The 22,387-nt window shown below is 34.0% G+C and overlaps 1 protein-coding gene across 1 annotated transcript; it reads right to left on the minus strand.

Annotated features, from left to right (window-relative positions):
* Nucleotides 1-14,498: 14,498 nt before the first annotated feature.
* esg (escargot) lies at nucleotides 14,499-16,235 on the minus strand. The gene has a single exon (XM_081978326.1). The coding sequence runs from the start codon at nucleotides 16,108-16,110 to the stop codon at nucleotides 14,983-14,985; it is 1,128 nt and encodes a 375-aa protein (XP_081834452.1). The 5' UTR covers nucleotides 16,111-16,235; the 3' UTR covers nucleotides 14,499-14,982.
* Between the last annotated feature and the right edge of the window lie 6,152 nt (nucleotides 16,236-22,387).

Here is a 22,387-nt window from a genome sequence, read left to right on the forward strand (position 1 = left end):
ATAATAGTTCAAAACATGGTAAATTAAATTTAGACAGTTGCAAAAGTTGAAATTGTAAGAGACATGTCAGGTGATTTGATAATGCAATTTTTGAGGTTGCAACACTGTTAAGGCCAGATAACTGTCACAAACAGTCACGTGACCTTCAAGATGTAGTTTAAACTTTGAAAAATTGGTAAGTAAATCAAATTCAGACAGTTGTAAAATCTTAAATTGTAGGAGACACACTACGTAACTTTGACAATAAAATCTTTGAGCTTGCAACACTGTAAAGCCTAGTTGACACCTGTCAAAACAGTCAAGTGAGCAGTTTACATCTATCAAAATCAGTCTCGTGACATCTGAAATGTAGTTTAATCGTTGAAAAGTTGATAAATTAAATTTAGATAATTGGAAAAGTTGAAATTGTAAGAGACATGTCACGTGACTTTGATAATCCAATTTTTAAGGTTGCAACAAAATAAAGACCAGTTGATAACCGTCAAATGCAGTCACGTGACCATCAAAATCTAGTTTAAACTTTGAAATATTTTAAGGTAAATCAAATTCAGTCAGTTGTAAAACCTTAAATTGTAAGAGACACAAGACGTGATTTTGTTAATGAATTTACAGTGGTAAAGGCCATTTGACACTTGTCAAAATAGTCACGTGACCATAAAAATAGTTCAAACTAATAAAAAATTGCCAAATTAAATTTAGACAGTAGTAAAAGCTGAAATAGTATACTACATGTCACGGGACATTGAGAATGCAATTCTGTACTTGCAGCACTGTAAAGACTGGTTGACAAAATCAATCACGTAACTTTTGAAATGTAGCTTAATCGTTGAAAACTTGGTAAATTAAATTTAGAGAGTTGCAAAAGTTGAAATTGTAAGAAACATGTCACGTGATTTTGATAATCCAATAGTATTGGATAGAATTTAGTAACATGAGGAATAAAATAAACTTATCTTTTGATTTGATATTTGTATCTTTGATATTCTAGTACTTTCTTTTGCATTCATTACGGTTTTTGCAACGTTGTCCTACAAAGCTCATTAAAGTTTTTCAGTAAATTTCTTCCTGCAATGTATCCTGTACTTAATAGTATTTATAGAACACTTAACCAACCTACATTTAATAGATCATGGATGTCGTTAAGAAACCCTTTATTGTCTGTTTCGAGTCAATTAACATGATGTACTTTATCGCTTTCCGTTCACACAAACCTGCAGAAATCTTTCTGCTACACCTTAAAGCCATAATCCTAGTCACCCAATGATTCATCACCCCGAACATTATTATGGTCTATCAAACACACATCGGCCCATTGAATCAAGCCACACTTAAGCCCATTATTCATATCGAATATGCCTCATCTAACAACAGACTTCCTCAATTTTCACTTGAGAATGGTATTGTTCGAAATCTTGACCTTATTATCCGGTGACATCGTTTAGCGTTAAAACAATGGGCTTTATCGATAATATTATTAACTTTTACTGCACCCACTTATGAACCTTATTCTAACTAGATTGGGTGCCTCTGAAGTTGCCCATTTTTACTGAGTATAATTTAAGCAAAAATCATATAAGAACAAATTGGAGAAAATGAGTGAAAAAAGTAGTTAACCAAGTAAAGTAAAGTAACCAAGATCTAGTTATGAAAAAATAAATCTATGTTATGTGAAACTTGCAATGCAGACATAAATCACTAACAATAATCATGATACTGAAGGTTGTCAAGAAATATTACAGGATATTTTGCAATTATCTTTCTCCCTTTTGTTGTTCTAGAATTCTAGATGAACAAAAATTTGATTGGTTCATAAGTCTAACAAAATTGTGTTCCTTTCACATTATATCGTGTTGTTCCGGTGTGTGTATAGTAACATTAAGAATATCAGAAAAAAATATCTTCTTTGTAATATGACGATATAAACTGGAGGAATAAGTAAAGGAGCAAGCATGCAAGTTGAAGTTTACACGTGCAAAATTGAATTTACTGGCACACCAGTTTCTATTGACACAAGTAAATCTATGCATGTTTAAACTCTCTTTTAGTATGCTTAGCAATGCATTTATGATTTTTTATGAAATATTGAAAACAACCATAGATTCTCTTAACGTTGGCAAATAAACAAAGACCAAATTTAAAAAAAAATCACTCTGATCAACATAATTCTAAACTGTCTTAAGGTGAAATAAAACGATTATAAGATCCGTAGAGTAATATACGGATATGTGATGTTTTTCGGCAGAACCTGTTGCAGGCGAAACCATTTAGCGTCACGTAATAATTTTTTTTGTGGAACAAATTATTCTTTCCCGTTAATTTCTGCCGCTTGGAAACAGCAACAGGTAGCAGAACCCGCACCAGGTCTCGGTACCATCCACCTGTCTCAAGGCCATAGGTAGGAATTCCTGCGGCAGGTGGTACTCGAATATATTTATGCCAAAACAAAAGTTACCCTTCTTGGTATTCGCGGTACGATTTACCGATGGGTTTATCAGTGGATCGATCGGGATCTTTTCAACTTCGTTTAGTTGATAGGAGATTTAATCTAAAAATCCTGTTCTTTTTGCGGTCCTGTAAATTTTTTTTTACGTCCTTGATACGCTGTCCCAATACAATATTTCTTAGGTAGACTTGAATATTTCGCAACTAGAACGCGATACTCAAACCACCTCAATTCAACACCCAATAAACGATAAAGTTTCAGCTTGTATTGGCACTTTTGTTCTGCTGAAAGCTTTACAGCTTATCTTGTGGCTTAACTAAATGCATTAACACGTATTAAACCATGCGAGCAACTTCTAGCTGATTTTTAAACGCGATCACCCACAATGAGAGCAACGCAACGTTTCGATAAATAATAAATTGACACTGTCCGATAGCCGGTTAAGTGCTCGAGAATTTATTCCTGCAAAGCATTTTAATAATTCATGTAAGCGAATGTTCTTGTGGCCTGATAAATCATCATGGTTCACGTTTTGTTGGGGTCCGCATTAAAAAAGAATTTGATGTGGTCACACTTTGCTGCGTATTTCAAAATGTCTGTTTCGTTTTTAACTTCCTCAAATACAGGCCAGTGACATAATTGACAACAAATTCTGCATTGCTAATTTATTTCAATTTTGTGTCACGTTGAGTTTGAAATTTCTGTTTTATTTGTTCGTGTTTCAAAAAGTTGTGATGTTGGAGACTCAAAGCGAAAATGACCACGTCTATTTCAAATTTCTCTGTCTCAATGTCAAAAAGTTTTTCAGACTAAGTAATCAATAGTTGTCAACAACAAGTTATCAACAGTTGTGTGTGGAAAGACAGGGTGAAACAATGGAAAACTAGAGTAAGGCTTTTTAAGCTTCAAATCAATGTTCACTATGAACTAATTTTCAAACAAAATACATCAATCAACTTTGAACTAGACTAGAATACCTATATCATTTCGATATAACTACATAAAATACAACCTACTAAACATTTATTTCTAACTATACCTTGCATACCCTTAAAACTGCTCAAGGTACCACGCCACAACATAAACAATACCACCGACCATAGTAAGAGTATCTGTATTTGGTACCTATAATAGAGAAATACAAATTATTAGCCAAGTCAAATCGCAATGGTCGCATTACGAGTTGGCAGATGACAATGTTTATATCGCCTTGCGATCAAAGACCAACCCGACTCACATGCTTGATACTTGTTACGCACACCGCATCGTAAATCTGTTATGCATGAATTTTAAATGCATCTATTTGACCCTTACTTTCTGCAGGTTCATTGGAATAATACTACACTGTCCATATACCATTTTAGTTACTTGTAAAATGCTGTCCACGTACCCAAATCAAACATTCTGCTATGTTTATAAATTATTTTGTTCTAACTTAGTAAATACTGTATATTCTATTTTGCATGTGCTTCGCTTATTTCAATAATTTAAAATAAGTCAACTGAAGCTGTCGACAACTATTGAAAGTTAAAAGAAGTTACATAAACTACTTCACTAATTACTGGTAATTAGTAGTGCATATTCAATTAGGCAGTCTCAACGGTTCACGCAAGTTATATGTTACATAACTAATCATTTATTTATTTTACCTTTTGCTTTAATTAAGTATTTGTAAGTGTGTTCTTCTTTCTTAAATACATAATTAGTAGTTTACTGAAAACTGTCTTCTACAGATAACATAATCCATTTTCAAAGAGCCCACAGGTGTTAAAATGCGGTTTTCATTTCTCTATTAAACAGGTTCTCCATTTTTCTCAAAGGTTGATTTCCAGAAATAATTGGTTACCTTCAAACCCTGTTTCAAGTGTTATACTAAGCTCCACAATTTTTCCAAGAAGCTTTACTAGCAATAAAAAGCATTTAATTAAACTATCTTTGTCTAGAGTATTAATTTGCAATAGTCCTCTGTTATTATGAGATTCCTAGCTTTGAATTTGACTTGAATTTGGACTAACAAGTAAATTTTTAAGTTTCTGAATAATGTTTCCACCTTTTTAGATACAAAAATTGACTAGAAAATCCAAAATATTTCTTTTGAGTGAATTTTTGTAACTTTTTTGTTTTTTGACTTAGATGTTTACATGTATACCTTAAAAAGTTGCTGAAAACATTGAAATTGACTTTTAAACGTTGAAGATTGTCTGAAAAACTTGCCATTTAACAATCAAGTCAATCTTTAGGTGTTTGAATATGTTTCCCACATTTTGAGCTACAAAAATTGACTAAAACTTAACTTTCATATTTCTAGTTTTGAATTTGACTTGCATTTGGACTATCAAGTAATTTTTCAGGTTTCTGAATATTATTTCCATATTTCTAAATAGAAAAATTGACCAGAAATCGTAAAGTTACACTTTTAAGTAAACATTAATGTTTTTTAAAATGGATTTTCACATTTCTAGCTTCAAAAATTGATAAAAACAACGCCCAGTGCATCATGTGATCCAAAAATAACTTGCAATGTTTAGATCACGTCAAGATACGAGTCCACTGGACACATTTCTATTCACATTACACACATCTCTAACACATTCTGGAAACTCATAGTTTCTGCCTACACTGCGGATAAGACATGTTTTTTTAAGGAGGTCCTTAAGGGCAAAAATACTTTGACACAATCTTGTAAAGAATGAAATTTTCTACAACTTTTCTTATTTACACTCCTCAAATAACGGAGCTTATAAACCTAAGAAAGTTTCTGGATAATCAAAATAACCGACAAAAACCGTTCAGTACACCGCACGACCTCAAAATTAAACCCTAGTTAAACGTCCTGCAGTAACAAATAATCAACTTTTAGGTCAAAATTACCTGGTCTTGGAGGGTTGAAGAACTCCTCTTTAAAATCCTGTTCAAATTGAGGCTGATTTGGACCTTTCAGGCCGCTTTGGTAAGTTGGATGATGAACGAGACCATTAGATCGATCAGGACTAAACCCAGAATTGTGAGGAAGAGAGTTTCTCCCTCCTGAGAATCCAAAGAGTTGTGGGAGTAAGGTACTGTTCGTTGCATTTCTTTCATTGCGTTTTTGATGGTCCCACGTAACACCTGATTGTAAAAACTAGTAAAATTCTAGTTAATTACCAGGTTAAACCACCAAAAATATCATTAAAACAAGCTTAAATTACAGGACGACTAGGTTAATGTTATTTTTAGTAGTTGAAAATAGGAGAAAATTTTATTTTTCTAACAAACTTTTTTTTGTGAGGCCATATTCCCAAGAACAAGAAAAAGGAAAAATAGATATTTTTTGAGTTACACAACGTTGCCATATTTCTGTTATTTTAACTATTTGTTTGAAGTAGTTAACGTAAAAATCACGGGAAAGCCTCATTGTGTTCAAACATCTAATTTTCCATGTTTCGTAAGTGAAAAATTAGAACTTTGATCAACATTCAACACCGCTTTTTCTAATAATGGTACATTGTTGATTATAATTTCTAACATCCAGAGACAAATTGCTAACCTTCTAGGAAAGTTCGAAGGTTGTAAATTTTAAACAAGTTGAAAATGATACGGTTCTCTCATTAAATCATCCATAGCTAAATTTGCATTTGTGCTCTCATAAACATAAATGTAAGTAAAACTTGATTATATCTTCTGATGTTCAGTTTGTTGTTTATCACACATTTGTCTATATCACATGCTCATTTTCACTGTTTCGTGAAAACTGTTAGTATATTGCTGGTATCTAGTACAAAAATGTCTATTTCTTAAATATCCACATACTCACTGCCTGTAGTGTTATAATATGATACTTTATAAATTAGTTCACTTGAAGAAACGTTTATATACCATACATCTTCTACGTACACTATGTCAAGTATTACTCTGATTTCATACATTTGAATTTTTTTGTAGTATGGTTTTTGGTTCTACATTGAATATGACATTTTTCAATGTTTTCTTAAGTTAAACACAAGATTTTTTTGGTAGTGTAAAGGGCCGGTTCCAATTAGCATACAATAAAATTTGGCGTAGGTTCCCGTTTAGAGAAAACGAGGTGGTACCGCGCGATCCGTTGTTTATGTCGATGTTTTTAAAGTGCCGTTTATCATCCCCGAAAATAAAAAGAAAATAATTTTGAATGGTTCTCGGGGTCAGCGAGGTTAATGATTATTTATGACGCGATGGTGTGTGGAACCATTGTGCGAAACGGTTTTAAATTTCCATTAAATTTTTTTGTCCTCGTCGCTGCCCGGTGGTACCGGATTATTTTTGAGAGGTCGACTAATTGATCGTGTTTAACTTTCAATCACCGACTTTCAACTTTCAAAATGGTTTTATTTTCGCTCAAATTGATGGAAATCCATAGATGGATACATGGATCTGGAATGGTTATAACGTTTTATTTATCTACTGCAATTCGTTTCAACACGTCGTTTATTGGCGAAAAAAGAGTTATCGGTCGCACTGGCGCATGTTTTTTTACTTCAGTGCCTCTTTGTCTTGTCGCTGAAATAAAGGACAATAACAAAATGGGGAAATCAAGATTAAGTTTTAAAGAACGGTGCCGAAAAAGGCACTTTATTGCATGAAAATTTGTTGGATGCCTTTTCGGGTCCATAAATTACTGAGCGTATCTTGATAAATTGCAAATTTTTACGATGTATTTTATGGAAGTAGCACTACAGTATGCTGTAAATCAGCTTTTTTTGGTGCGCTTAGAAATTTGCTAATCAGACATCTTATCAACGATTATTTGCTATGCTAACTTTAATGGAAATTATTCCCATTACTATATCAGTACTACCGGTCAGAGAAGTCAGTCAGAAAACTTTCTTATTTTTAATGGAACGGTCGAAATTTTTAGTTCAAAAAAGATCCTAATCAAGTTTTGTGAAATTTTACAGTTTAACCCCCATTTGCTTTTAAAAGATTTGACCCAGATGTTATGACTAACTATCCCTTAAAAACTACTTAAATTATAGTTACAGCACCTATATTTTATCTTTCTACGACTTTTTAATTTAATTGTTCATTACTTGGAAAGTTACTTACTTTTATTATCATTTCCATGGACAACACAGAGTAATTCATAAACGATTAATACGGTAAATATGAAATAGTTCTTATTGACCTAAACATGTCTGCTTCAAATGTTTATTGTTTTGGATATACGTGGTGTTTTTACTACGCCTTTTTCCCATTCTATTTTTTTTTGTGGTTGACTATTAGGCAATTATGACAATAACACAATTGTGATATAATAATAAATTAGCTTCATAATACATTTACGAACAGAGGAAAGTTTAAAATGAGTCTGGTTCACATGCTAGCTGTTAAAAAGCCACTACTTAAGGTACTGCTACCTTAAAACGTATCAAATTAGCAAATCAAACCGTATTTATTCAACATATTAATACCACATCAATGGCTGGGAACCTACCGAAATCTCACTTGCGAAATTCTCGAACGGGTCGCACAAAAAGTGCACCTTTAGGCACGACATGGGGTCCTATAATAGTCCATGTAATAATTGTTTTTGTGTGTATCGATGTGAAAATATCAAGTAACACTCGAGATCGAATCACTGAACACGCAACACAGAGGGGCAGGCGAAATTGAGTATATAAAAAGTCATTTAATGCAGGGATTTAATTGAACCAAACCCTTTCTAAAAGGAACATTTGTTGACAACCTGCTGGGCTTTCGATAAAGTTGTTCGGCAACTGTTGCAACCCCCGGAAACGTATACGACAAAAAATTGAAGGAAGTAAGTTCTAAAGGTTAACGAGACTTAGTTTCCTCTTCCTCAAACGATGTAAGAGAAGTATTAGATTACAAAACAACATCCATAAATAAAGTGTAAAATATATGGTTCAATCAGTCAGTAATAAGTGATAAGTAGAAATGATGAAATGAAATCGGTTTAATTTACTGACTGACAATCATCCAAAATTAATATAAAAATGTTAATCGAGAAAAATCTGCAAATTCATAATGTAAAAGCACAATAAAATTATGTTAAATTAATTTGGAGATGTTTCAATCTGCGCAAATCAAAAACTGTGTGGTATTTTGAATTTAATAAGTGCTGATTTAATTGTTAAACTGTAAACTGATGTACAAAAACTGAAAGCAGAGCTGTTAAAGCGCAAAAAGGTAATTTATGTGTGAAACTCTTAAACGAAGACTGTCTTTCTTATTAACGCCCAGTTTCGAGTATGTAATTAAAAAAATAAATAAATAAAAACCTTGATTAAAGCAGGTTCCAATTAAACACATTTAACAGTTGCTTGAGAGCAGGTGGACCCATATTTTTATTGTGCAGACACCCTGTAAGATGTCCACTTGCTCAAGTTGAGACAAGGATGAGTTAGATGTTCCCAGTTTACTTTACCTTGTCAATCTTGGAAGATCTTCATTTCAGTATCCTGTTATACATAAATTAAATTGAAAAGTACACTTTTAATGTTTATAGCAAAAACTGAGAAAGTCTGTTTAATTCTTAGATCATTGATACTTTAGACAATCATAGTTTAGAAGCTTTAGGTATAGCTTTCATTTACTGCTCCAAATCATGTAGTATTAGCTATTCTTAATACAATCAATAAGCAATGTCACACGCTTATGTCACTTTTAGTAAAGGTACTTTTAAAGTGATTAAGAAATTGTTGCTCAACCAAAACGATCGTATAGTTTACTGGCAAGAATGAAAAGCGTGTTAAGATTGACAATGAATCAGAATCGTGTTTCACACTTAAGATTATTAGCGATTAAATCAGTGGTGACTTTTCTTCAGTTATGAAACAATTTGCTATCAGACTAGTTCCTTGACTAGTTCGGAAACTTATTTGCTTTGCCAGATAAGTTCAGGATTCCTAATGTTCATAGAATAGGCAAATTACTGCACTAAGTTTTGTAGCATGGAATGGTTTAATCTAAAATTAATCAGATATGGTATTATATAACTTGAAAGAGACTTACAGAACTATATAAATGTAAGTCAAAGTGAGAGAAATTCTTTCTTCATATGGTGCATCAACATGCTGAAGATTGTCTTATTTTTACACTTTTAAACAGGATATACATCAAGTATTTTATTTTTTATGAGCAAGCTGATTAGAAAACCCAATTACAGGGTGTTTCATAGTTCAACACCATGAATATCTCATTAAAATAAATAAGTATCTTTAGAATAAAGCAGAGCATGTTCTCTTGAACTTTTTGCTTTATTTTGACAAAGGAATCTTGCCTAGAATTTTGCCACCACAACTCTGAAACCCCTTGTTTAAACATATTGTTTTTCTGTGGAAGATTAAAAATACTGACATGTTATGGTAAGTTACTACAACTTGCAGGAAGTCGTAAAAGAAGACACGAACTTCCAAAAGATTAATTTTGATATAACAACCAAGTCGGTGCCTGAGTCTCGATTGTTTTTTTTTCTTCCAACCCACCTAGTGTCAGAGGCCACCATGCAACGTTTATTTTCTCCGGTGCCAAAATCTCCACCTGCCCACGCGACTTTTATTGTTGTTACACCGGGAAACAATGAAGACGAGGATGGAGGAACAAGAAGACACACCCGGATTTACATATGGTGCCCTATTAAGGTTCTCTTAAGTAACCATAACAGTACACCATTGTTGCAGGTACTAAATGGGGCTAGGCGTTCCAATACAAGCGATCTTTTGCACTGTACCAGAGACAAGGTTTCGTTCAGAGTTTGGTCGTCTTCGTCGTTTTGGGATTTTAACAATGGCATGCCAGAACAAGTGTCAAAGATGGTTCGAAAGCGGTATAAGCTGCGCCTTTTAGGTGTGTATGTCACATTCACATTCAATACGGAAGTTTGAGAAGACAGAGGAATTGTTTAAGTTCAACACACGACATTCACTAAGTTATTTTACGTGTTAAATTTAATTTACAAGGTAATTTTATAACAATATCTTTTTGGAGTGTGAAGGAAAATGTTTGCTTAATATCACCCACACTTTCAGACACCCTGTATCATTCGAATCACAAAGTTCATTAATTTAACACTCAACAAGTGCATTCTTGTTTCATAAAAGAAACTATGTATTAATCAAAGTATTATTAAATAATGAAACAGGTAGTGATGTGTCAGTGGCAATGCTAATGATGTTTATTTATAAGCAGCTGCGGTAATTGCAATATTTATGCCTTCATTATAATTTTGCGTGATCTGTAGGCAGATTTACGAAATTATTATTGGTTAGCAGATTAAATTGGAATTGGTACTGCTTGGTAAATATATGCATGTTTGCACTAATCAAACTGAACTGGTACATTTAGCTACATCAGATATATACTATACTTAGTTTACATGATACATCATCAAAATTAATGAATGTAGTTTCCGTAAATGTGCAATTTCAACTAATTGGACACCACATTTTACCTTAACAGCATTAATCTATACGGTTATGGAAAATTAAAACAGTGTATGGGAACAGTGATTTCCAAATCTTTGATCAATCAATCTGACACCTGACAACGGTTATGCAAGATTAAATGTAGTTTTCACACCAGGTTTCCTCATAGAAGTGAAGTGATTTTATTCCACCGAGAAAACGTATAGTCTTCTGCCCGTGGATAGTAGGTATTATTCACTCATATGGTTTCAAAACTCTATTGGGAGACTTGTTCACAAAATGTTTCACTTTTTGAATATCAACTATTATTACCGCATACCCAATGACAGTCTAAACCGCATTAAAATCTGTTGATTCGTTTCGAATTGGCTAGTTTTTGAAAAATTACCCAAAAAAATCACTGTCCCGGTTAACGTGGCAAGCAGTTTAAATTATAGAACATGATTTACTTTCTTTTACATTAATGTTTTAAATTAGAATAAAACAAAAGTTACGGCCCCTAGAAGACATGCCTATAATATGTACAAGCACAGAAACTTGTAATTTACAAGTCAAATGCAAGCACGAACTACTATTTTTGGGGCAATAAATCCAAGAAATGCATTTTTTAATCACAATGTCGGAAAGGTAAACATAAACTTAAAAGGAACCAAAAAAATTCAGGTTGCCCATATCTAAATAGCTTTTAAAGTTTAACATCAGTACTTAGAAATTTTAAAAACGTTGATCGATTATAGTTTTTGGTTTAGTTGTAGAGCTGATTCTGGTTTTCAAAATTTCAAATATCCCTTTACATTGCTCCCAGTACTAATAATATTGTTAATAATTACACTGGTCGACAAAAAAAATATTTTTTTTTGTAACAAAAAGCTGAATAGCATAAAATGGTAAAATGGACCAATATGAATTGAAAACAGCAAAAAAAAAACTTGTAGCACGTAAGGTTTTCTTGTTACGTTAAACAAACCACAAGCGTAGAACGGTATTATAATGCATATGTTATTTATCACAAAATATATTTTGCAAGTAATTTAAATCTCTATAGCGACTGTATCTACTTAATAATAAGTTGAAATCTAATAACAATACAAATATTCAAAAAAGTTATTTGAAACACACCAAATAGTTCTATTTTTTTCTTTTGTGTGGGGTGACGTCTTCTCTCTTCAAAAACCAGCAATAGTCACCCATCATGGCTTCATCCCATCGTCCTTGGTACCTTGTTTCCATTGTCCTGATGTCCTGATGGAACCTTTCACCTTGCTCGTCGCTAACAGCGCCCAAATTCTCCGGAAAAAATGATAGACGGGAATGAAGAAAGTGAATTTTTAAAGACATTCGACAACCAAGCAAATTGTAAGATTCCAAAAGTTCCTCAACTATTTGTTCATAATTTTGATCCTTATTGTTACCTAAAAATCCCTTCACCACTCTTACAAATGAGTTCCACGCTCTCAATTCTTCTAAGGTGAGATTTTCCGTGAAATGAACATCTCCCATCAATTTTCTAGTTTGCGGTCCAATAAAAATACCTTCTTTTAATTTGGCGTCACTTAACTGAGGAAACACTTGTCTCAGGTACTTAAATCCTTTACCATCTTTATTCATAGCCTTCACAAAGTTTTTTATCAGTCCGAGTTTTATATGAAGAGGAGGCAAAAGAACATTTTTTGGATCTACAAGAGGCTCATACTTAACATTTTGAGATCCAGGTTGAAATGCACTCCTCTCCGGCCGACCATCAGTGATTTTAGATTAATAGATACCAATACAAGGGAAAAACTCTTTCTCTACCTATCTTTTTTTTTATCTTTTCTACCGTTTGTTCATCTAGAATTACAAAGTCGTATATGCATATAAACTCCTTTTGGAAGAACGCTCTTTTGTATATAATACTAAAAATATTTAAAAAAAAAACAGTACGAATATTTCCTCTTGGTAAATAAGTAATATCCGTTGTGTTAATCCCAAAAAAGCAATTCTTTGTTACAGTTTCATTTTGGCAGTTACGACTTTGTAATTCTAGATGAACGCGTTGTGCCGACTCTGCCGAACACGCCTACCGTCGTATTTTAAGCCGCGCCTAAGTTAAGTTTGATTCAGGCTGTCATTTTTTCACCTGTATTGTCACAGTGTGAACCACCCTTAACTTAATCTTGGCTTAAAGTATGACTGTGCAAATGGGGGTTCGTCATATTTGCTCTGCTCCTTCATGTGGGGCTTCAACTCAAACACGGCTATTACTGGCCAACATCAAAAGGTTTAATGAAGCTATTGAAAAAAGTGGACGTTCTAGGACTTTATGGGATTTTTTTCTATTACTAGAAAGGCATAAGCATTGTGAAATTAATGGTCTGACTGGTGTTACAAAAATTGTGTCGGCCAGTGTTATTATATTCAAACAATTATTAGTGAGAATATTCTGGTTTAGTTACTAAGTTAGTAGTTTTTAATAACAAAAACCTTGTTGGTACTTGAAATCGAGTAACCGTATTTTAAGAAGGTGATTCTGCTATAGTCCACCAGATGGGGACACGTACTTGATTATCGTCATTTGATTTATTCAGTAACTTGGAGAAGAGTCTGTGAATGCTTAAAAGTGAAAAACAGAGTAGTTATTTAAATAAACAATTTTCTCGCTGCATACAACAATAATTATCACATTGCATAAATGCATTACGAGTTGCCCAAGGTATTCTGATTGACTGTGAGTGTAAATATTAATAATTACATGCAATAGTTTGCTTTGATAAGTTGTCAATCAGTTATACAATAAAACATTATTAAATTTTATTAAAAGTTGCTTAAATGCAAACTTTAGTCCTATGAAACTCACAAACTGGTAAAAGTAATCTCCACCTTCTATTCTATTATAGTTTGTTCCATACATACATCTTTGATAACAATAAATCTGTAACTTTCAGTTTTCATTTCAAATCAGAAATTTACATATTTTTGAGTTTTTCTTATTGAGATTGTTTACTTTTATTTCTTAAAACTAAGTGTTCACAAGTGAATAAGTTTCAAAATAGAAAAAGTGAAAAAATATACAAGGAACAGTAATAATTGTGTACGCCTCATTTTTTTTATTACAAATGTAAGGATAAACATTGTTTTTATGATAAACTAATTTTTTTCAACTTACTTTTTAACTTACTTGACAATATTAAACTCACAATACCCTGCAGTTTTTACTGAAAAGCCTTGAAATAACAGCAAAAAAGATTTAAATTTATCAGAACCATTGATATTGTTATTAAATTAGTAAAACTTCCGTTTCAGATACAAAATTTTACCAATCGGATTGTAAACACTGAACTTCTACTATACCGTAAATAGGTAATATATTTTTTTAAATGTTTTTATGTTGTTTGGTAAGAAAATATTTATTAATTTAATTAGGTTAACGCTGAAATAATCAAACCTGACATGATAATAATTTAATCGGGTAGATTTTCTAAAATATAAACATAAATGAAGCAAATTTTGACTTTAATAGATGTTTGTCTATAGTTTCTTATTTATTATAACACTTTGCAAGGTGATGTTATAGAAGTTTTACTTATCTCCAATTTACTTACTCATTGTTGACTCGTGTATTCAGTTGTCCAAATTCTTTACCTTATTCAAGAAAAAAGGAATAAAACAACACATTTAAAAATAGTAACACTTTGTTTTATTAAATAATAGATATAAAATCTGTATAAGGCTTAAAAAAGACTAAGGCACTCTACAATGGCATAGATAAAAGTAGTATTTAACGATGTCGTCTACAACTTCGTCTGACTAGAAGAAACAACTTTGACAGTTGCACCACCACAAGGTGCAAACTGCAGATCAAAAACACTTACGACTAACATTATAAATATATACAAAAAAATATAAAATATATTAAATTTACTTTCCTAATATATATTTACAAAATAGCGTTTTTATGTCGTATAAGGCAACATTTTAAATTTTGTGCTTGATAAATTTGTACAAAAATGTATTCAGTCTTGTCAAAAGGCACTCAATGAGATTTAACTCCGAGCACTAAGTACTCACAGTTTTTACGAAAATACCAAATACTGACTTGTTTAAAAATAGCAGGAACCTTTGTGAAGGAATGGAATATTTGATTTTGAATTTTTAATTTTAATACGGTTTTACCATGGGATGCATCATGGTTGGACTGGAACCAGAACAGCCGCCTTCTGTATGTTTGGTCAGCAAAGACATTCTTGAGAAGGTTTTGCTACAGCTGCTGCAAGAGTACTTTTTGACATCTGAATGGGTCTGAAGGTGGGCTCTTAGATTTGACCTGTCAGCGAACGCTCTGTTGCAATAGGTGCAAGAGAAAGGTTTTTCTCCGGTGTGAGTACGGATGTGCCCTTGTAACAACCATGGTCGGGAAAAAGCTTTTCCGCAAATAGTGCACTTGCATGGCAACGTGTGGGTTCTGATGTGCATCTTCAAAGCACCCAGAGACACATACACTTTTTCACAATATTTACAGCTAAAGGATTTCTTAGGCCCATCACCGGCAGCGCAATGGAATTGCCTGTGTTTTGACAAACCTGAGAATGTCGAATAACTTTTACCACAATCTGGACACTGATGCCTAATTCCACCTTGTTTGGTTTTTTCCGACAAATCTTCAGGTGTGACCATTGTATTTCTTGGAGGTGGAGAATTGGTGGAGGAACTGTTGGGGCTTAATGGGCTTTGATCGATTGTGGTTGAGTAAACTGTTGGTCTGAGGGCCAAAGGTTGAAGGGGTTGCTGCATGTGATGAGGTGGTGATCTGGAACTGTCACTGTAGGGAGAAGGTGGCAGGTATAAACTTTCGTGAGGGTAGTGGTAACCGACACTTCCAACTGGGTAATATGCTGGATGGTAAATTGGTGCCACACTTCGATGCCAGGTTTGCGGTGAATATTCTGGACTTATTGGTGCTGGGTAAACTGGTAGACGAGGTTCCACTTTCACTAAAGATTCTCTCTGATAGAAACTTGTTGGAGATGGTGCGGTTGGCATTGGAGGTGATGGTGATGATCCGATTGAAACTGACGACACTGGTGATAATGGAGAGTCCGGTGATGACTGTGGAGATGATGGAGGAGACAACGAAGCCATCCTTCCAGTTCTGCTTAAGTCTTCTGGTTTTGTTGACAAGTTTTCCGGTTCTTCCGATAATTCATCGCGCTGGATTATTATTGGCCGCTTTTTTAAAGGGCAGTGAGAATAGTTTTTACTAGTGGTAGCCATTATAGATATAGGCATTTTGTCCTTAGCACTAAATAAACACAAACACTTAGAGTAAACCACGTAAAGACGTAAATAACTTGCGACCGTTTTCTCAGTTCAGGCTATGCACTGAACAACGACTCGACTAACTCTGAATTCTGAAGATGAAGAACCCGTATTATTAACCACGTCCCCACTGCCAAAAAGTCCACGTGCCGCCCGACCAATAGCAGCTCGGGTACCCTTCAGCAGCCAATCGTAACGGAGTAGGGGCAGGCAGGTGTTCTGAAACTCGCCTGAAAAACAGTATTGTTAAATCTGGTGGCTTATGCTGGTGGATGTTGATGTCTGACTTTTTTTGCTTCAGGTATCGTGCTTGGCCTGCACCAGATTTCGCAAATAAGAGTTGCGTAACCCGGTTGGAGCTTTGTCTCGCTTGCGGGGAGTTTAATGATCGCTTAAGATAGAAACTTACGTGTCAGCGCAATTGAGACATTGCGGTTGATTTTAAATAAATCTTTGTTCACACCTGGGGTATGTGATCTACACGCATATGTAGCTTTCTATCAAGCCGGTTTGTTTTGTAAATCTAATGACACCGAAAGTGTTTTTCAGCAAATATTTTTTAAGTCAATATTCCCGGCTTTAGCGCCACATAATTGGTACTCATAAAACTGGGTAAATATGACGAGCACACAGGAACAATTAGCGACTAAACATGAAAGTCGTCACCTTTAACTACTTTAGCCCAAACAGACCCAGATGTTCCCATTTCTTCACGGAACATCTGGTTAAATTATTTTATAAGGGGATTCCGTGACCTATCAAGCAAAACACCTTGATGGTATACAGAGTCGGCGTTCTAAAAGGGCCCGATGTATAAATTATTTAAATTTGATACAAGATAACAGGGAAATGAATTTTTGCAAATTTTACAGTCTAATCACTGTTCTTTTCTTAATCCATATTTAATTAGGTTTATTTGGATTTTTTTTTTGCAGTAAGGTCAGTTTGAAATAGATGCGATGAAGTTCTTGTTTCAGTTTTGGTTTTTTAGTAGTTTTAACTACTTTCGCAGAGGAAACTGAAGTGAAACAAAATGACTTAAGGATATTGTCAGTTAATAAAGTAGGTTGATATTGTGTACAGGGTGATTGATTGAATTTTGACCACCCCCTTAACGTCAATAATTTTGATTTTAGCAAAAAACGTTAAATACAAAACTAGTAGATATTTAGGTCTACTTTATTCTTAGATAAACAGTTATTATACAGGGTGTCCCAAATTTGAGTAACAAACCAAACTTATGTTTTTTTAAATACAATGACCAACTTTTTATCCGATATTTGAATTCTACGTCAAATTCTAGGCCTAATTGATGTAAAATGTTTGTATAGATATTGAACTGTTTCTGCAGCAGCGTCTTTGATTGATTGAATTTTGACCACCCCCTTAACTTCTTTTTTTGATTTTAGTTAAAAAACTAGTTGTAAACAACTTAATTGTAGATATTTAAGTCTACTTTACTCTTAGATAAACAATTTTTATACAAGGTGTCCCAAATTTGAGTAACCAAATTAACCCTTAATCACATAGTCGAGGCAATATTGTTAATATACAATAAGTATAACAGATGCTGCTGCGGAAAAAGTTGAATTTTTATAGAGACATTTTACATCAATTAGGCCTAGAATTTGACGTAGAATTCAAATATCGGATAAAAAGTTAGTCATTGTATTTAAAAAAACATAAGTTTGGTTCGTTACTCAGATTTGGGACACCCTGTATAATAACTGTTTAGCTAAGAATAAAGTAGACCTAAATATCTACTAGTTTTGTATTTAACGTTTTTTGCTAAAATCAAAATTATGGAAGTTAAGGGGGTGGTCAAAATTCAATCAATCACCCTGTACATAGTTTTAATACTGCAATAAAAATCCACCTAACCTAACCCAACCTGTGTTCAGTGTAAGAGAGGTCCAGCCAGGATTATGTCCAAGTATCGTGTATGGGAATTTTGTGATACTTACTTGTCTAAAAGAGATATTTGCCAAAAAACGGCAAAGATAAAATTATAATTTCAACTGCAACTGGCCGTATCTTTTTGGTGTATAAATATGCCAAGAAAAGATAAGGAGAGTTGTAAGGTTTTATGCAGAAATAAAAGAAGGCAATTTTACTTTAAATGGTCGTTTATGGAAGATATATGTGTCATCAAGTTGACAAAGAATGATAGTATAATTTGATTGAACAACTGATGGTACGTAAAAAACCATCAAAGAGGTAAAATATAAAATATCAGAAAAATGAATTCTCTACAAGAATTTTCAGTTTCCACACTGGTAATTTGCTATTTCTCTTGTGTTTGTGGACTTCAAAATAGCCTTCGATAAGTTAGGTTAGATTAGGTTGGGTCTGTCTTTCCACAACAACTTCTTCAGTTTTCTAAGTGTTGCTCGTAATTTGCGTATACATGTGTGTATATGGTGACCAAACAATAAAATTATTTTGCATTTCTGATTATAGTGGTATCAAAATAGTGGATTTACCTGCCCATACAGATGTTCCGAGCCAAAAAGGTGCATGTAACACAATAAGATGGAAAATCAACCCCTGTGCACATATCTGCACATGTCAACGTGAACGATGGCTCGGGCCAGGTGCGCGAGGGGTGGCGGGGGCACCTACCCCCTCTTTTGGGGTGGTTATTTCTGGTTCCGGAACGCGTAACGGTCTTTTCCAATAAGGTGCAGCTGTCGCGTATGAAACGCGTGCCGACGCTGAGATATATGGACTGAATCCAGTGGCGTACTAATTTCAGTTAACAAACAAAAAAAATCAAATATGGATTTACAGAGCAATTCTGGAAACTTGATTTGACTGATCGATAGCACTAAAGTAGTTATAGTACTCTTTGACATGACAACTGACATTTGACATCAGTTACGGAAAGGGACTGTCTAGTTCATCAGTTTCTTTGGTCACGTGATAGTCAACTTTCCAGAATTAGACAATAGTTAAGTTAACCAAATGATTAAGGATTAAACATTATTAAATATAAATATGTAAGTACTATAGACTCAAAAATAACATATTTTCAATTTAAATATACAAAAACTACTAAAGGAACTCGATCTAAACATTTAAAATATTGCGATTATACGAATGTTACGCCGCTGACTTTCAAAACGCTTTGCCGATTAAATTCATCTGTCTGATGGCGAAAACAGGCCTTATTTGATATAGGTAATGCGCAGTTAGGAGCTCTAAGGTTAGGATTAGCCACATGTCCTCTAAACTGCGTCTTTAAGTTGGTTCCCTTTAAATTTGTTCGTCCCTGGTGCCATATAATCAGATGCACTGCTAAGTATTATTTATTTACTCACTGCCGAAAAATAACATATTTTAGGGATATTTATTGCTGCATAGTCAATATTGGTTTAAGTGTAACCAAATTGCGATGCTATAATATTTTCAAGACATTTTAGTTATAGAGAACTTAAAGAGTTACTTGTCACATGTCCATTTCATTGTTACCTCATTTTATTATTTTACACCACTAGACACGGTGAGCCAAACTGCAAAATGGTTGATATTTTAAAAGCTCAAAGATTTGCTATACAGGTGTGGTATGAAAAAAAACGACTATAGGAAAAGCGTGTAACTGACAGAGAAACATGGAAAATTGCATGCACGAAGCAAAGACAAAAAACCTAAAAAAGTGCCTGCGAAAACTTCTGGTTGCTAAAATCATCATCAGCAGCTCCACTGAATCAGTTACATATTTTTGCAAGTTATCCATTCGACGAATTCAGAGAGACGTTTAACAACATTCTAGCAAAATTTTCGTCTACCAGACTTTTTATTAGGTCTTCTGTCTTTGTCTCTTACACGGTTTTCTTATGGTCGGTTTTTCTTTGATCACATCTGTATATGTTGGTTTTCCCTTTAAACAATATAAACTATTTCTCAAGTATGTGGTGCCGTTGGACACTTTATTCGTCCGTGTTTGTTCTGAACTATTACTGGACATTATCAAGAGGTCATCTAGTAACTCTCTCCTTGACGGAGAGAATCATCACGGAGTTGTGTTATCAGACACTATGGCTGAGAACTACAGGGTTGGCTCACTCCAAGGAGTTTATTAGGGGGCCCTCTAAGAACAGGACCAACAATCTCCTGCAACTGAGCAGAGTACACCTGAGGTCAGTGACGGTGCTGTACACCGGTCACTGTGAGCTAAGGGCTCACATGCACCGGATAGGCCTGGCGGAAGACGCCGAATGCCGCTGGTGTATGGGAGATGGAACTCCAGGTCTTCCATATTTGAACGGGCGTGTATGTACGCCCAGGAGACCTGGACAACCTCTCATCCAGAGCAGTTATTCGGTTCCTCAGGGAGTCGAGTATTCTGGATGAACTTTAACTTATGTGTGAGCCAGAATAATCCTGCGGTGGCGGTGGAGGGCAGAATATGTCCACTCACGGTTGGTCCTAGCAAAACTCTCTCCAGGTCTCAGTTCTGGTCAAATGTTCCAAAATTACATAAATATTTCATATTTCTATTTTTTTCCTGTTCTGTCTGTCTATAAAATGTCCATTTTATTCGTCTGCGCTTGTTTTGAACAAGGACTGAACCATTATTGGTTGCTAAAATACCATTTTGCACTGGCATCCATATTAATAATAATTGAAACTATAGTAATCAGCCAAAAGAATTACCAACATGATTCCTAAACAGGACATAACCAGCACTGTCGACTCTTCAATCTTGTTTATTTTAATCTAAGGAAACAGTATGTCAACAATTTTTTTAGGATTACCAATACTAACGTAGCATATATTATTTAAGTCAATTATTAAACAACCTGGTTTATTAACTTAACTTTTGTAAAAAGAGTTGTTGAATGTGCTAAAGCGTTTATATTTCCACTTTTAGAGAAATTTTGTTTATGGAGAAGACTAAGCACATTTGATAGAATAAAATCAATTCCTTACTTTTTGACACATTCTACAAACTCTTCACCAACTTCCAAACCGAAGCAAATACAATAAACCACCAAATTCGTATTAAAACCTGACATCATCGAGTGATCCATTTGGTGTGACTGAAACAAGCTTCCGATAAAGTGTAACACCAATCCAATCGGCCATTAAAAAAACTACTTATTAAATCAAAGCAAAGGGTATACTTTGCCCAGGTGCGCCATCAGTCGCCGACCTGGTTTCAGACCAGGTGCTCCACATAAGAATATAATATACCACACAGGGCACCCTTTTACATACTTTTTTTTTGATACCCAACGAAAAAATGGGTTTGAGTTTTTAAACTCGTTAGGTGCGCTAAAACAATCGGATATATGGTGGTTTGAAAATGTAATTTGAATTGTGACGATTACTTTAATTTGGACGACATGGGCATGTTAGGGAATACCATTCAGTGCGCTCTAAAGCGGAACAGGCATCCGGTATATGATGATGCACACCTTATTTTCACCACTCCTTAAGGAAGTACTGCGGCACGTGCATTACTCAGTGGCTGTTCTGCTTGACGAAATTCAAAAGGGTATTAATAAGCAAATTAAGGCGATCTTAAAAGTATACAGGATGTTCCAACTTTTAATAAAAAAAATGCAGCAGGTGATGATCAGCATACAAATAAAAGAAAAAGCCTTTGCGTTTAATCAAACATAATTATTTATTAATTTTCTTTGGCGCATTGTCTATTCTGCTAAATAATGTAAACTTTTTTCTGACCAACCATTTTCAAATTAATTCTCTCTTTAGTACAATTTAGTTATCTAAATTGGAACTACTAAACAATGAACTTGACCCTGGCGTAGATTATTTATCGTCAAAGATACTGTGCTAATGTGTTTGCATTCCGTCTATCAACAAAACAACTTGCTGAGCAATAATGCAAATTGCTTATGTGACTAATAGAGTAATATCTTGGTTCAAGTTTTTAGCCTAAGAGGTATATTCTAAACGGTCAGCATGTTTCAACTTGAAACCTTTACTGATACCGATCTTTTGTCGGTATCTTAAAAATGAGATTTACCTGAATAAAGTTTTGTAAATAGTAGTCTGCCATACTAAATTGCAAAATAATTGAGTCTAATAAACATTTTATTGCACGTACAAACAAGTTTTTTTCTTTGTGCGGATGTGAAAAGATGACTAAACTTTCAAGTTCTAAACGTTTTTTTTAAATTCATATATGGGTTTTCTTTTGCATGTCATCACCGAAAATTATTAAATTACAGAATAATGGTGAAATTGACTGTTTTAATGCACAAATTTAACAGTCGAA

This window comes from Ips typographus, linkage group LG4 (genome assembly GCF_016097725.1).
Source record: "Ips typographus isolate SLU linkage group LG4, UJ_Ityp_2.0, whole genome shotgun sequence".
Taxonomy (NCBI): domain Eukaryota; kingdom Metazoa; phylum Arthropoda; class Insecta; order Coleoptera; family Curculionidae; genus Ips; species Ips typographus.